This window comes from Chanodichthys erythropterus, chromosome 6 (genome assembly GCF_024489055.1).
Source record: "Chanodichthys erythropterus isolate Z2021 chromosome 6, ASM2448905v1, whole genome shotgun sequence".
Lineage (NCBI taxonomy): Eukaryota > Metazoa > Chordata > Actinopteri > Cypriniformes > Xenocyprididae > Chanodichthys > Chanodichthys erythropterus.
In genome coordinates, this window is record NC_090226.1 from 16,930,870 (window position 1) to 16,947,875 (window position 17,006).

General features: G+C 37.8%; 1 protein-coding gene across 8 annotated transcripts in view; it reads right to left on the reverse strand.

Annotated features, from left to right (window-relative positions):
• magi1b (membrane associated guanylate kinase, WW and PDZ domain containing 1b) overlaps positions 1–17,006 on the reverse strand; it is a 161,666-nt gene that overhangs the window by 78,031 nt on the left and 66,629 nt on the right. For 7 of the 8 annotated variants that reach the window (XM_067388262.1, XM_067388260.1, XM_067388259.1 and 4 more), the window contains exon 2: positions 13,792–13,908. In XM_067388262.1, the coding sequence (XP_067244363.1) occupies positions 13,792–13,908 (117 nt within the window). Of the gene's footprint in view, positions 1–13,551; positions 13,742–13,791; positions 13,909–17,006 lie in introns of those variants that run through there. The other variant, XM_067388263.1, reaches the window with a different exon arrangement.

Here is a 17,006-nt window from a genome sequence, read left to right on the forward strand (position 1 = left end):
ACTTGGGTTGTTTTTAACCCAGCATTTTTAGAGTGTATTAACCACAATTCATTTTGCAGTTCCAGAAGTTTCAAGAACTGTACGTTGGTCAATAAAAACAATACAATGTTTAATATAACAATAACAGTGTTCAACAAAAATAGCCTAACTATTGAGGATGGGGCAAGAAATATATGATTTCAGTTACATTATTTAACATTTTAATTTATAGTTGATTTTATTATTATTTTTATATATTACTAACAATTTATTAATTTAAATGTATTAAGTCATATTGTGCCACTGTAAAAGCAAAACATTTCATGGACAAACAGATCAAAATATTGACTTTTTTGAAATTCTTGAATATCTTGCTCTCACAGTCATATAAAAAATGGTCTCTCTACTATGAGAATATCTCTCCCCATTTACCAACAACTTCTGATCAGAATTAACAATAAGCAAATTATGGTTACAAAACTTCAAAACACCCCACCGTTAAGAGTTTGTTCAAATCTCTAAGCCTAAGTACAAGTAAAACATTGGCAAATGGCATTGGCAGAGACACAATGGCACAATGCAATCTCAGAGATGATAAATGCCACGGAATAAACATACACAAAACAATGAAAAATCAGGCAGATTTGAATTATAAAGTTAGATGTCGGCTTTCATTTCACCTATGTGTAACAACGCTTTGACTTCAGAACGCTGGTCTCTGAGCCAACTTAATGCTCGATATGTGTGTATGCGCATACTAATCCCTCGATGAGGAAAAATCACAGTTGCAAAGTGGACAAAAATAGTAAGCCTGTATGATTCAGCAGTGTCTGATGACTCTTATACATAATAAGTATTAAAATTAGCATGTATCCATATTCAAATCCTTAAAGGTCAAGCAAAGGTGTTCCACACATTGAAACTAGCACCACATCCTTGGTGCATTAAATACTTCACTGTCTTTTTTTCTAATGGCCAACAAAGATTAATCCCACACGAATAAAAAGAAACCTCAAAACATAACAACTCATATACTGTAAAGATTAAAAGTTAATGCTATTTCAAGATGACCTATTTGCCCACAAAAGTTAATTTCCATTCTCAATCTAGACAAAGAAGTTTCGTGCTTCCTTGTTTTCTCTAATACTAGGTCAGCTTCACCTCTCACAGCCACAACAACACAAATGTTACCTGGCATTGTGAAATCCAACATAGCAACATACTGTCCAGTTATAAAGCGGATCGAGGTGTTTAAGGGGACGTATTGCATTCCTGGAGAGCAATACTGCAGTAACTGGAGAGGCAATCAATCAGACGCAACGCTTTAAGTGACTCTGAACCTCACCGCCGTGATTCAGTTAGCGATGTAGCGTAGGCTGTTGTTAAAGCATTTGGAAACGACTCATTATCATTCTAATAATAGTCAAGACTCTCACTATACCAGCATTCAGATGTTTGCGCATTTCCAAAGTTATTAAAGGGCCTGTGGTTTTTGGCTTGAAATAAGCATGCTTACAATATTTCTACAACAAAAACTGGGTTCGTTTGAGATTCTAAATCTTCAGCTCTCTTCTCACAGAAGCAATTTCATGCGTTTTCTGATGCCCTCCCAGTTAAATACATAAAAACTAATTGAAAAATGCTCTTGTACACTGGGATGTGTTTGTTCTGAGCTGAAGCTGTTATCTGCATGGCTTGATTAAATTTTTCATGAGCCTGACCCAGTGAGTAATACAGGCTGCTCTCTCTCTCTTTCGTTCTTCTCCTTCTTCCTTCTTTTTGCACTCTTGTCATTTCTCTTTTTTTCTCTGCATGTGCTTCTCTCTATAATCTATAAATTTAAAAGCCAATGGCATGACTGGAAAAATGATTAAACAAATCAAATGAGTGGCAAAACATCAAACTTGAAAGCGTTGGCTCTCAAACACTGTATACATCATATACTAGTACTACTGATAAAAGTTGGTCTTTATCAGACATGAGCATTTAAAAATTACAAAAAAAAAAAAAAAAAAAAAATGGAAAAACATAATATTTCTACTACTCTAACACTTGTATAAACAATTTCTGTCTATTAAAACCTCTCTAAATGAGAATTCCCTTATCCATTTACCACCTACTTCTCATTAACACTGACAATAATCAAATCATGTTTCACAGCTGTGATGTAAAATAAAGGATATTTGTTTTTTTAAAAAGTGGAGAAGCCATTCAATATGTCTTGCCCCAACATCTTGTTAAAATATTTCAACATACAAAAAAGAAAGAGTAAAATAAGTATTACATATATACAGTACATGCATATGTACTATACTATACACACATTTTTTTTTATTGTAAAATATATGGTATTAACATCACATCTGTATCAGCTGATCTGACTGCAGACAGCTGGGAGAAACTGTCATTTACACCTGATAAAACATGTATCCTTGGTTTATATCCTGTGATTTCATCACAGTTTTCTATAGTCTCTGGTTTTAGGACAACATAAATAACCACTGCACCACCGTACACTCACTGTACACACACACGCACACACACAAGAGCCATGGTCCTATCTTTCTAAACAAAGAGAGACTTTTATCCCTTTTTTTTTTAAAGGAAATCAATCAATTCTGAGCAATAAAAAAGTAAAATAAATTAGTGATTAATGTGTACTTAATGTGCAAATTATGCACAGCTGTTTGTAATCTAACATAACTTGTTATTGCAGTTAACACACTGTAAAAAATGAATGCGATTTTAACTGTAAAATACTGTAAAAACGCTACGGAAGAAAAAATTGTAAATAGGTAACCCGTAAGTTCCCATACTATATACAGAGAAAAACTGTAAAATTTCTTAACAGTAATTTTCACACTAAAATGTTGTAAATTTTACAATTTTTAGAAGTAAAAAAGAACAAATCAATGTATAATTTACAGTCAAAAACTGTAAACTGATATTCCCACAATTCCCTGTGTGACACTCCACATTTGAAAGTATTTTGTTTAAATAATCATGTTTCTTAATAGTTTTCGTTATCAGTTATGTACATTAGGGTTTTTATGTTACATCTTCTGATGTTTAATGAATGTTTATTGCATGTAAGTGTTGTGGGTTACCATGTTACACCTTCTTTATATCAGTATATACTTCAGCTTGTGGAAAAGCTACTTGTGATGAACTGATTCTTCATGTGGCTTTCTCTTTTACCACCTGCATTATTATGGTGGTTGTCAGTATATGTTAAAGGGACAAAACAGATTTTAGTAGTAGTGTGCATTGTTGAATTTACTGGTTTACATTAAAATTTTATTGTTAGTAAATTAGTTTTATACTGTAAAATTTACACTTTGTTCTGTAAATGTGTTTACAGTGTTTCTGTATTTTTTACAAAATTATTCTGGCAACCACAGCTGCCAAAATTATTTTGTAAAAACTACAGAATTTTTTTTTACAGTGGTATATTTACATGTAATATGTGTAACTTGGACACTGCAACAACGTTATAACCAATACAAATAAAACAAGAATAGCATTTAACACTGTAACCTAACTTTCAGTTCAAACTGAAATACTAGACCAGATTTTCCCCACACTGGAATGAAGTGTGGCCTTGGATTCACATTGCAGAAAGCATGTTTACTTGATGCATTTTTGCAAGGCCACAGTTTCCACTAAGATTGAAACCGCGAGCAGGGCTCCAAATACCTTGTGGTATTTTCTCTGTAAAATAGTAAAACAAACACCTCTATGAATTAGACTAAACAAGAAAAGGAAAACTTTTTAACCTTTTTAAGTCACTGAAGTTCTTTCAACATCTGTTGCCTATCCTGACTGACATGGACAAGAAGAAAGAATTTTTGAAATACAAAAAAGAAAAAAAACACTGAAAGCACCTTTACTTTGTCAGAAGCATTAATCAAAAGGCAAAGCACCAATAAATGGCATGTACAGGCTAGAGGCGACGTCAGTAGAGTTCAAAGGGATATAAGATATTGACAGTCCTGTCACAGCAGAGGCATTAGAGAGCCTCTACCTACTCTTCTGTGTGACTGATGCCCAAAAGTGTTGACAGATCACTACAGATTTATCAAAACACACTGAATGACACAACAGTTTACACTGGTAATGTTAATAAGGGTGCATATTACATTCATACACAAACCGATCACTGGTTAAGTAGCATATGTGCACAACCCATCAATGCAATCAAGATTATCACAACAATAAGAGGCAATGCATTGCAGTGATTTTTCCATGGTAAAGGGGTGTTCTTATAACATGAACCAGAGTGAAATGTTTTACTTCAAGCAAAATCAAACTGGTGTGATGTAATTTCGAACAATATCAGGCCAAAACTTATACCATTTCGGGAGTTCGAAATAGCTTGCCAAGGCAAACGTTCCAGGAAAGGAGCATGGCAAATGTTAATAAACTATTTTAATGAACTATTTCTATCTTCTAATTAAATCATTTGAAAATAGAAAACCAGAAGGTTTAAAAGAGAGAGAAAGAGCGCAAGAGAAGGAGAAACTTGGCATCTCATGTTCCCCGTTTTTGAGAGATCTGGAACCGGGAGAAACTGGGAAAGGGAAGACACATAACTGGGAAAGGCTTGGGGATGTGCGCCCATGTTGATGTTGACAGCCAGCCCTTCCGGCTCAGCGGGAGAGAGAACCATCTGTCCCACCAAAGGGTTAATCCACAACACAGATCCCCGATTCTAGCATTTTCCACCCCACATATTCCCATTAGCAAAATGGAGTTGGTTTCTGTAAGCATATCCCCCCAGAAGACCCTCCAGTTGGAGATCCACTTCAAAACAAAGCTCGGTTTTAGCATTCACAGACTCTATCAAATCAAATCTATTCAGTTGAATGATGTCTGTGCTGAAATGACTGATCAATGCTTCAAGACATGCCAAATAATGCATTGCCGAAAATATCGATCATTGATGAGCCAAGTAGATATGATTTGATGGAGTCTAAACACACCAGAACCAATCTTACAGAGGAAATGGCATGCAATACAAACTCACACACCAGGCCTTTTCCCGGCTTCAGTTTTACTCGGCTCAAATCTTCATCTTCAAATCATCATAAGACCCATAAAACACCAGCCTGTTATTTATGAGCCAGAGTATGAAGCTATTTAACCTATAAACGCCTCTAAGATACAGAGAACCTTTCAAAATGGGCATCTTTTCTGAGCTTACATGAAAAGGCAAGAGAAAAAGAGCATGAGAAAGCCTTTCAGACACAGATACGGCTGAAGACAGCGGCTGCAGCGGAGAGACAGACATGGGGCTGGTGTGGATGGGAGGGGGGGCTGGGAGAGAGACGCCTGCCACACTGCTCAACTCCAAACATAATGGCCTCCAACACGTCAAGTGACCACAGCTTAATTCAACCTCCACTCGCTCAAGCAGACAGGCACGTACATGCGCGCTCCAGCAGCTAACACGGACCACAGCATCTCTGGTGCACCATTTTGCCATCCTCAACAAATCACATCCTCTCACATCCCTCAAAACGGTCATATATTCAGCTGCATTCGCTGCGTTGCTGCTCCCAGCTTTCTATCACTCTTTTTCCATCTCTCATTCCCCACCCCCCCATTGTCAAACCCCGGAAGCCAAAGAGTCCAGGTGATATTAGGGGGGGGGGGTGCTAAATTACCTTAGCGGAGAACCTCGCAGCCGCTACTTCCAATGGATGCAATCCACTCGAGATCTTGCACAACCAGACAAAATCCAATAGAAAAGAGCAGAAAAATCTCAGAATCCTGTTCCGGTGAGCATCAGATGCTTGTATCTCAGCTAGCACTGCCCAGTCTGTCGTCCCTCCTCCTCCTCTTCCTCGCAATCTCTTTCTCTGTAAAGCGGTCGTCCAGCCCAGCGTTGAAGCTCAGCCAATGTGAGGGGCTCGCACAGAAAACACCATCTGAGCTAAACGTCTTCAGGCTCACACTCATCCACCTCCGCCCGCCCACCTCTCTCTCTCTCTCTCTCTCTCTTTCTCTCTCCCCACATCCTCCCTCCTCCTCCAACACACACTTGCAGACAGATACACACATGGTTCCCGCTGCAAACAAGACGTTTGCACACTCTCTCTAGCTCACACAAGTACATACACAAATACAACGTGACTAAGGCAATCAAATGGTGGGCTAGGATGGGGATTAGAGGATGAATGAGATTTAGCAGATAAAAATCAGACTGGTCAGGCTAGCCATGTGAATGCATACAATACTATTGTTTAACTCTAGCAGGCCACTGGGCCATACGACCGGGGGGTGTGAGACCACATTTTGGCCAAAGTAATTTCCCTCCCTTTATTAGGCCTCCACATAAGACAAAACAAAACCAAAGACAGGAAGACTTTTTAGAATTTAGACTTATAGAATTGATAAATTTGAAATCTACTGTATGACATTAATGCCAGTAGCACCAATGAAAATAATGTGAACAATTTACCAGTTCAATGTATTTAAAAAACATGTTTTCATAGGCCTTTCAAAATGTAAAATGTTTTGCCTCCAAAACTACTTTTCTGATGATGTAATCATGGCCATGTGGGCAGGGATAGGGCTGGGCGATATATCGCATGCGATTGTCACGCGCATTTCGTCAGTAAAGCCGGTTCCCCGATTACCGCTACATCGCCATCACCTGCTTTCAAATGGAGCGGCATTTAATAGACAGAGCCGTAGTTCACTGAAAAGCCACGCAATATCGCGTTCATTATAGAAGGCGATTCATCTGCGATAATGAACGTGATATTGCGTGGCTTATCAGTGAACTACGGCTCTTTCTATTAAATGCCGCTCCATTTGAAAGCAGGTGATTGCGATTTAGAGGTGATCAGGGAACCGGCTTTACTGACGAAATGGGCGTGACAATTGCATGCGATATATCGCCCAGCCCTAGGCGGGGAAACATAATACATAAACCAGTAATATCACAGCAAACAATCCATGATTCTAAGAAAACCTGAGAAAAAAAAGTCCTGCCCAATATTATTTCCCACCAAATATTTGGTTTTGCTCAGAAATAAGTTAAAACTAACACTGGACCTTACTGACTTTTATTGTATGGACAAAAACACTGAGACATTTATAATATATCTTTATGTTCCACAGAAAAAAAAAAAAAAAGTTTTGCAACAACACAAGGCTGATTAAATGATGAAATGATTGGGTGAACCGTTCCTTTAAATGTTATATTGGTCTTATCACCTTGGACTAAAATACACATATTGTTCTCCATCTTTCATTTTTGCTTAAAATGTGCATGTGAACTTGAACTCTTATGTTCCACAAAATAAATAAAGTCATATGGGTGTTAAACAAGATGAGGGTGAGTAAATGATGACAAAATTGTCATTTTGGGGTGAACTGTCCCTTTAAATATTTGTTGTCTTTTATAGGCATGTGGCATCTCATTAGCTTGGACTAAAATCCATATATTGTTCCCCATTTTTCAAATGAGCTTAAAATGTATGTGTGAACTTGAAAATAAATTAAATCAAAAGAATCTGGTTTTGAATAGCCTTTTGACCACTAATTGCCACTCAACGAAATTACTTCCCTCATCCATCAAACAAGTCCCATACATCTCAAGCAAGTCTCTCAAACTCCCTCTCTTGCTTTCTTAACCCTCAAATTGAATGATTACAGTGGCAAAATGACAAGCACGCATCTACAGATGAAACCCTGAGGAAATAGGCCAGAGGTAATGACAGAAACAGTGTGTCCTGTAGCCTGTGTATGAGCTTCTATTTCTGGGTGGAGCTCAGCATGAATCATCTGCTCAGCCCCGTGGAGCTGTGATTCGGATTTAAAGCTCACCTTTTACATAATATCAAACTTTCAACTGCTGAAGTACAGCAGAAATGCTTTGTTGTGTCAAAAATTGGAGGTAGACTTCCATCTAGACTTCCATAAGGGATAGTTTACCTAAAAATGAATCTTCTGTCATCATTTACTCACCCTCATGTCGTTCAAAACCTTTTTTTCTTCTGTGGAACATAGAAGATATTATAAAATATCTCTTATTCAAAGTTGTTCTGGACCTCACTGACTTTCATTGTATGGACAGTAACAATATTCAAAATACCTTCTTTTGTGTTCCACCGGGTTTGGAATGATGGTGAGTAAATGACAGAAAAATAAATTTTTAGGTGAGCTATCCCTTTATAAATGAATAGTCGGTTAATAAAGGAAAGTATGTAGATGATAGACCATGTGGATAAGGGATAATTGAGCACTAGGTTGAAGATACTTTACTATTCCTGGAGTAATTCCAACCTTTGATTCTGAAGGACAACTAAAAAAAAATCTGGGCAACTTGCTGCAGTTCCCCAGTCCTAGTCTTTCTTGTTCAGAAGCAGCACATGAATGGAGTGGTATCTGAAGAGGCATTCTTCTCCTTTTGTGCCTCAAACCTCTTTTTAAATCCACCCATCCAAAGTAGTGCCCCCTGGACAGGCCTGATGCTGGTCTCTAGTTTGTCCACTCTCACGGTGATCAACACTTTCTGAGGGCGCTTTTGACTTGCAAATGAATTCACAAAATGCTTTCGAATTCAGAATGTCAAGTGCTGTGAGCAAATGGGCAATTCAGGCCAAGAACAGCCAAATCGCAAGACTCGTCTACGCTCAACAAGGTGTTAGCCAAAGAAAATGTGGAAAGGGATTTGGATTCTGAACATGCCCAGATTTCGTCGAATTTCTCAGTATGCCGCCCACATATGCTTGCTCAGTGATATCAAGCTTGAGCTGACATATCAAAATGGAGCCTGGAAACTCAAGACGAACCCAAACAGAGAGGACCAGACCTCTAAATAGCCCATTGTAGATGGCAGGAGAAGAAAACGTATTTTGTATTAAACTTCGCGACATTACTCAAATATCATAGCATCCAGACATAGGCTGTCAATGCTAAAACTCACTCGAATGTCAGTCCTCCCAACTGAGAGCCCTCGGCTCCCTGCAGGTATTATCTCTCTTCTGTCTGCTAATCGTAGCTGACTTGCGACCGGGGCGCTCTTCAGATCTACCCTGTCTCCAAGCCTGTGGTTGAAGTGCTTTGCTTGTCTGCAGACAGAGTAGTACACATGCTAAATGCTAATTAGCTAGCTCCAACAGACATCAGTGGCTGTGAATGCTATGTTAACACAATTAGCTGAAATGAATGAAGCAAATTTCGAGCTGCGTTTGTTTCCTTGCATATTAGGCTGAAAAACTATTATTTTATTATTGAAATAATGAAACCTACAAGTCACAGAATGAACGAATACATTCTCTTAGATGCAAAGATCTACCTAGCAACAATGTTTGTGATGCCTAACATAAGAAGACAGCATATGACTGGGCAGTAACCTGTCTGAGGCAGCATATGAGGGATCCACAGCACGCTCTGTGGTGCGAAGGGCAGTGACAAATTGAATTTCTCTGCGCCGCTTCGACGCTGGGCGCTTTTGTTCAGGTGGTGAGTTGATCATTGCTCATTACATCAAGGGTGATGGCCCTTCAGTGCATCGTACTCCCTCTGCCACATCACCATTCCATCACACACACATATATACATGCGTACACACGCGTGCGCGCGCTCACCGAGGAAAAATGAGCTCCGTGCCCCAAAGGGACTCCAAACAATGGCTTGAAAATAAATCATATTGATGAGAAAGTTCCTCAGCTAGGAGCCATCTGTCCCTGTGAACGAGATGTGACTGAAGGGTTCGATCTTGCGCTCTTTTTTTCGTATTCTTTCCCCTGACTCAACCCCACTACAACCCCCGACCCCACCCCCACAACAACCCCACCCCCAATCCAACCCTTTAGCCTATATATGAAGCATCCACTGCACGCACTAAGCCCCATACATCACCCACAAACCCTCTAATCCATTTCCCGCATCTCAGAAGATAGAGCGAAACATGACCGAAAGCATGCAGAAAAACAAGACGGACTTGCCTCGCCACAGTGCAGCCTCCAGACGGTAATCCTTTCTTTCTTTCTGGCGAGAAAACGCAGCAGCAACCTGTCCTCAGCTGCAATCCTGCTGTCTGCTACCGAGCAGAAAAACAAATGGAGGGATGGAGGGAGTGAGAGAGCCAAAGAGGGGGTGTGGAGGGGGGGTGTGGGGATGCAGGAGAGAGGAGGGGAGCGAGAGAGGGCAAGCAGGGGCTGGCTAACCACAGGGAGGCTTAAATAGACTGATAGATGAAGACGCGAACAGAGGGACTGAGAAGGAAATGTGAAAACACTAAGGGAGGGAGCACTGTTCCAGCGGCATCTGTTATGTTGACGGTGTCGGTGATGTGAAAAGCTGGAGCGTCAAATGAGGAAAAGACAAAGGGCACAGCTTTTTGTTCCTTACTATTACATCACAGGACAACAATCAGAGAAATGAAATGCACGCACAGCCACAAAAATACTTCATATGCACCTGTTTCTAGTTGCTAGAGTTGAGGTTTGGAAGAAATATGAGAGAAACAGAAGGGGAAAAACAACAATTTCTTCAGACAAAAACACTCTGAGATACAGAGGCAGAATGAAATGTGCACTGGACATCGGGATTTATAGCCCACGTCAGGACATTTTACATTAGTAGCAGTTCATTTTGCTTCCATCGGTCTCAACGAAATGCATATTTGTCTGCTTTTCATAAAGAAAGGTTAAAAGATACATTTGTTCATGTTTCATCACAGATACCATGTCTGTAGGTTTGTAAATACACTGCATTTTTTTTTTTTTTACACACGATTGAAGCAGACAGAAACGATCTATTATATATAGTTATATATATTATAATTATTATATAATTATTATATAATTATTATTATTATTATTATTATTAATTATTATTATGAATAATATGGGCTATATATTTTTATTTAGCATATGAAAAAAATATTATACATCATTTGGCTACACATACATTTCATTGAAACATTTAAATAACTAAATAATTATATTTATTAACGATAATAATAATAATTGTTATTATTTAATATGTTCATTTTATATTATATATATATATATATATATATATATATATATATATATATATATATATATATATATATATATATATATATATATATATATATATATATATATATATATATATATATATATATATATATATATATATATATTCCCAAAAATACTTTAATTACAAATTACAAAAAGCAAGAGATTTATAATTAAACTAACACAGCTATGTTGCCTGGGAAAAAATATTTGACCCCAGAATGTCACGACTGACCAAGAGAGCTGTGAAAAAAATCTGTGTCACTGATTCAGTAACAACACTTTGACTCAGTTCACAGTAACACTGGCAAAACTGAGACAATAGACCTTGGTCAGGGTAGACGCACATAATGACAGCTGAATCATCCCTGTATCTTTAAATGTATTAGTGACACGCAGTCCTATCTCAGGGTCACTTGCCTTCATTGTCACTCTTCTCCAGCCGGCCATTACACCCCCAACACAAACATACACAACACACACACACACACACACACACACACACATCATTATATACACACTCCATGCCACTGGCCACCTGGTGAGGCAACTAGCTGCTTGGGCCATCGGTGCACAAAAGAGACAGCTGCACCCCTCCACATTCCTCATGTATAAGCACCAACTGACCCTCACACACACACACTCACATTCACAAGCTTTGATCAATCTTGACTCATCGCTGTCATGTTCACCAGCACCACGTCATGTAAAATTACCAGGTAATTGACAGCAAGATAACAACTGCTCCATTAAACCTGATACTAAAACATACATCCTGCTAATAAACGTGCAAGAATGTACATTTGCCAAAGAGATTTATTGTTATAAATTTAAATCTTTTTTTAATTTTTTTTATAGAATTTGTAGTCATATGTGACACGTTCATCTTTTCAGTCTTTTCAGACTGTACGACATTCATCTCAATACTTCTATCCAAAAGTTGGGGGTCTCTCAGTTTGTTTGGTTTTTTAATGAACTTTACTCATATAGGAGGCATTCAATTGACCAAAAGTGACAGTAAAGAAAAGATAAATGCTTAAATAAATGCTTACAAACTCCAAACTTTTCAACAGCTGGGAGGCAAAATTTGTGGTAATATCATACAGTATGCAACAGGCTAATTATGATCAGTTTTCCCATTGAAGCGGTTGATATGACAGTAAGCAGATCCACACAGATGCACATTTTGTACATCAAACATGATCTAGATTAAGTATAGTGACCTAATATCATCTGCAGGCACTCCTATAATCTTATTTATCAAGTTACAACAGATACTGATCCCAGATCAGCATGAGCTCATGTTATATGAAGAGTCCCAAATGCTGAACTGCTTTAGAAGTTGATTTTGGAGCATCTGGACACATCCCCCCACTCAGAGGTGGCCGTTCCAGTTTCACAAACTGTAAATGGCCTCTTTCACACATCTCATCTCTCCTCAATGTCCACAATCTACAAAGCAAGCCTAAAGGTTAGGTGAGCAATTTCTAAACCAATCTGTTTCTAAACCAATCCCAAACAGAACCCTCAACCCGTGTCGCATTGTTCGACCAAACCAATTCTGTTTGGTGCAACTAGTGGCAGAAATGTCACATTTCACATTTAAACCAATGATTTTTGTCTTTCAAGTTGCACACATATGGGTGGCTTTGATTTCTGGGAGGTCACGGCTGTGTTTTTGTATCCATGAAACGGTGATGAAGTTGAGAAGAGAGATAGAGCCCACTACTTTGATCGGTCCTTCCCTCCCATCTGTCCCTCCAGCTGTCTCATGTCTATCAATCACTCTCAAACACACACTGCCACTCACTTTCTGTCACATCAGCTAATGGATCAGAGTGTTTAATCGGAGACAGTCTACAGCTCTAATAACTGTAGAAAGACACAAAACTCACCATCCAAACAGTTTAAAGTTGAGCGGTGGTTTGCTTTCAACTAGACAGCATAGAGAGTGCTGCTACAAATATTTTGACTTATAGCAGAGAACAGACAAATATGTCATAAAAGCTGTAGCAAAAATTCAGTGAGCTGCCTTGCTGTCTCTTGCTTTATGTAATGCTAGAGTTTTGCTTTGTTGTTTTAGCGACATGCTAACATCAAACTCCATTGAAATAAACTGTCACATCTCTTGAGCAGTAGAGTTTGACGTTAGCATGTTGCTAAGCTAATAACTTTGTACATAAAATATACACAGCATATACAAATAATGATTTCTTGCAGCAGAGCTTTAGTGTCAAATCATTTAAATGTAACAGGTAGCACGTATTTATGAAAAAACTCAATTTGTATATACACAACATACATGTACATTTTTGCAGTATCATTAAATTACATTATCACTGGTTTGAAATTCATTCAAATCTTTGCCAGTTTCTACAGAAATTCATGCACAAGGGAAAAATCTATTTATAGACTACTAGAAACATCTGTCTTATAGAACTGAAACACGTCCACTCAACTGCACGTATCCAATACTCTCTTCCTCTACACAAATACAAAAACACACACTATTTCATCACACTTCTCCAAGAACATGGCTGCCACCTACTCGATCGAAAGGAGGATTTCTGTGAATATTGATAGCGTCCTCCCTTCCACCGCCACTGTACAAACAGTCCAGCCATCACTTTGATGCGCACACAGCTTCTGCATATGAACTTTAGCAAAAGAATATAATAGAGAGAAAGGGAGCAGCATAGAAGAGTACAGTACAGAGAATACACTGCACACTGGAGGTGAGTGTTTTGAAAGATATAGAAAAGTAGAAAGAAACAACAAAAATACTCACAAGGCACAGCATGGCGGTAGAGGTTGTCTCGTATGGTTTGCTGAAGCTCGTAGTCGGCGGAGGACTTCGGGAACCTCTGGCTCAGGTAGTGCTTCAGGTCTTTATTGAGTTTATTTCCTTCAAAACAAAGGGGAACACACATTGTTAATGATTCTGAATCATGGGCAAACTCAGTAGATATCTGTAGTAGTGCAGTTTGCTTTTGACTCTTTGTTTTACTACCACTGGATAAAAGTTCCTGCTAGTGGCTAATGCTGCTAACAGTGTCTAAAATTGCTAATATAATCGTAACATGTACATATTTGTGGTCGAAAGAGGATTTCTGAGCATTTCTATAATATTGCGTTAACAAAGCCCAGAACACAGGTTTGTATCCTGTATTTATTGTATTGCGTTTAGGGGAAATTCCACAAAAAGACAATGAAAATGGTCTCAAATAGTGGAGTTTAGGAAGCTTTTGAGAGCAAAAATGGAGGAAAAGGACAGCTATAAGAGATGCTTATGCACACATATACATACTACTGTTTGGGTTCAGTAATGTTTTTTTTAAAAGAAATTAATGCTTTTATTCAGCAAGGATGCATTAAAGTGATCAAAAGTGACAGTAAAGACTTAAATATTTACAAAAAAATATAATTTTAAATAAAGGCTGTTTTGAACGTTCTATTCATCAAAACAAAAAAAACAAAAAAACTGAAAAGGGCAGTTTTCAACACTGATGCTAATAAAAAAAATGTTTCTTGAGCACCAATTCAGCATATTAGAATGATTTCTGAAGGATCATGTGACACTGAAGACTGGATTAATGATGCTGAAAATTCAGCTTTGCCATTATAGAAATAAATTACATTTAAACAGAAACTTATATTAAAACAGAAACTAAAAAAAATGTTATAATTGGAAAGTTATTTTAAATCATTTAGTTTAGTTTAGTAGTCTTTATTTCGAACTCAAGTTAAAAAAATAAATAAATAAATAAATAAGTATAATATTATATTATATATATATACAGCTATGGAAAAAATTAAGAGACCACTTAACATTGATTTCTGAACTTGGAGTGGTCTCTTAATTTTTTCCATAGCTGTATATATATATATGAAAATATTAACAAGACCTTAGACCTTTATATTTAAACAAATTATAATAATATTTCACATTATTACTGTTTTTACTGTATTTTGATCAAATAAATGCCTTGGTGAGTATGGGACTTCTTTCAAAAACATCTTACTTTTGAACGGTAGTGTATAAACAACAATGGTTTACAACTTTGTTGTTGGATGTTTGCATCAAGTATGTCAGGCAACGTTTCTCAAATTACAAACAAAAAAAACATTCGTAAACATATTAATCGAAGAGCATGGGCGTGAAACTGTAATCCGCGAGACATTAACACGTAGTAGCACACCTCCATTCACACTCATGGGGATACCTGGCTGCCACCTCAACCCAGCGCAAGCAATAGAGTGGGCCATGTGAAACATTTCCCACCCTCAGCTCCACCATCTGTTTAGAAGACACAGATCGCTTACCCAGCACCATTTCAAAGAGATGCCAATAGCCAAAAGCTGTTTATGTGTTAATGTGGTTCCGCTGGGTGCCCGCACCAATGCCAGATCACTCGCCGGCACTGCCTTCCGACAAACTCTCCATTTCTCACATGAACAAGAGACTCCAGGGATTTCCCTTTACCGGATTAATGGGAATAGTGCATTTCTGGAGAATTTCTTTGAATTGATAGTCATTAAGGCCTAATGATGTAATCAGTTTCTCAGTTTTCTCTCGCCCGCTCTGTAGTCTGTCGTTGATCAAATGAGACTGCATTTTTAAACTTTACGAACATACATGATCGATTGCCATGGTGATACTAAGGACTTCGGGTCCCAAATGCTGACCTCTGTCCTTGTAGTTTTCGTTCGAATGCAAACTTAGGTGACATAAACCAGCACAGACTGTCAAGTAATAGTCCACTGTGAAGTTTGCACCAGTCTGGGCTCATAAAAGGTGCATAGAAGAACACCATTTTGCATGCTAAAAGAACAAATGGAGACACCCTGAGACTTACAGGATGTGGAGGACTTCTCAAGATGTGGAGATTTTTCACAATAATTTCTAAATGTGAAGCTTAATACCAGTTCAGAATCATCACCTAGTCACTAAACTGCTGTGATTTCCATTGCAGTTCCTCCTGTGGGGTGTTTCGGGAATATGGGATTACCTTTGTACAGCACATTGACTAAGATAAGTGTAGACTGGAGGAGTCTGACACTACATCAGCACTTCTGCATTGAACTCTTGCTACGAAATGAAAAGATAAATGGAACAAAAAGTCCAAATAAACCATCTGAAGGGGGGCACTTATGAGATCAAAACAGTTTAACAACTCAAAAGTCTACATCTCAGGATGAAAACAGCCTATTCGACGTGGACAAAGCAAAATCAACAAACACATGCTTTTAAAAATGGGCACTTATAGCAGTTTCATCCCTGAAATGGATAATAGTCTTGCAGACACATTAAAAACCTATTTTCATTCTCTTTTATGTTTGTATGATGAGTTTAAGGGTCTACGGTAAATGAAACTCTTTGTCCTTTTCTCAAAAATAATAATAATAATAATTGAATACTCTTTCATTTTTACTCTCATCCTAGTGTTCAAACAAATAATAATAACCACAAAAATGTTTCCCAATATTTAATATTTTTGCAAAAATTAAATGTTGTGGTCTACAAATCCAAGGCCTTTATGGATCTTTAAAGTCAACATGAAATAGAAATTCAGCCTATCAATTCACTAAATGCATGTTATTGATCTTACTGTAAGTGATTCATCTATGCATAGGTTTCATTTTTTAATTTTAACCTAATGAAACTCTTCCAATGAAACAACAGATTTCTTCTCTGGTGCTGGATTTCTCCAATCATTTAGTCAAGTTAAACCCTGCCCCTTTCTTACAATCAACTGCAAGCTCGCATTCAGATCTGCCTCCATCCAATCAACAACCAATGGATTAAACCAAGTCCCCGCCCTGCATTTTTGTTCTTTTTCAATAATCTGTTTCACTCAAATGTACATCACAATATGGAAGAAAAGATCTGTTTCTACCCTTGTTGCATTTCAACTTTAAAGGATTAGTTCAGTTTAAAATGAAAATTACCCCAAGCTTTACACACCCTCAAGCCACCTCAAGAGTTATATTAATAAACATCCT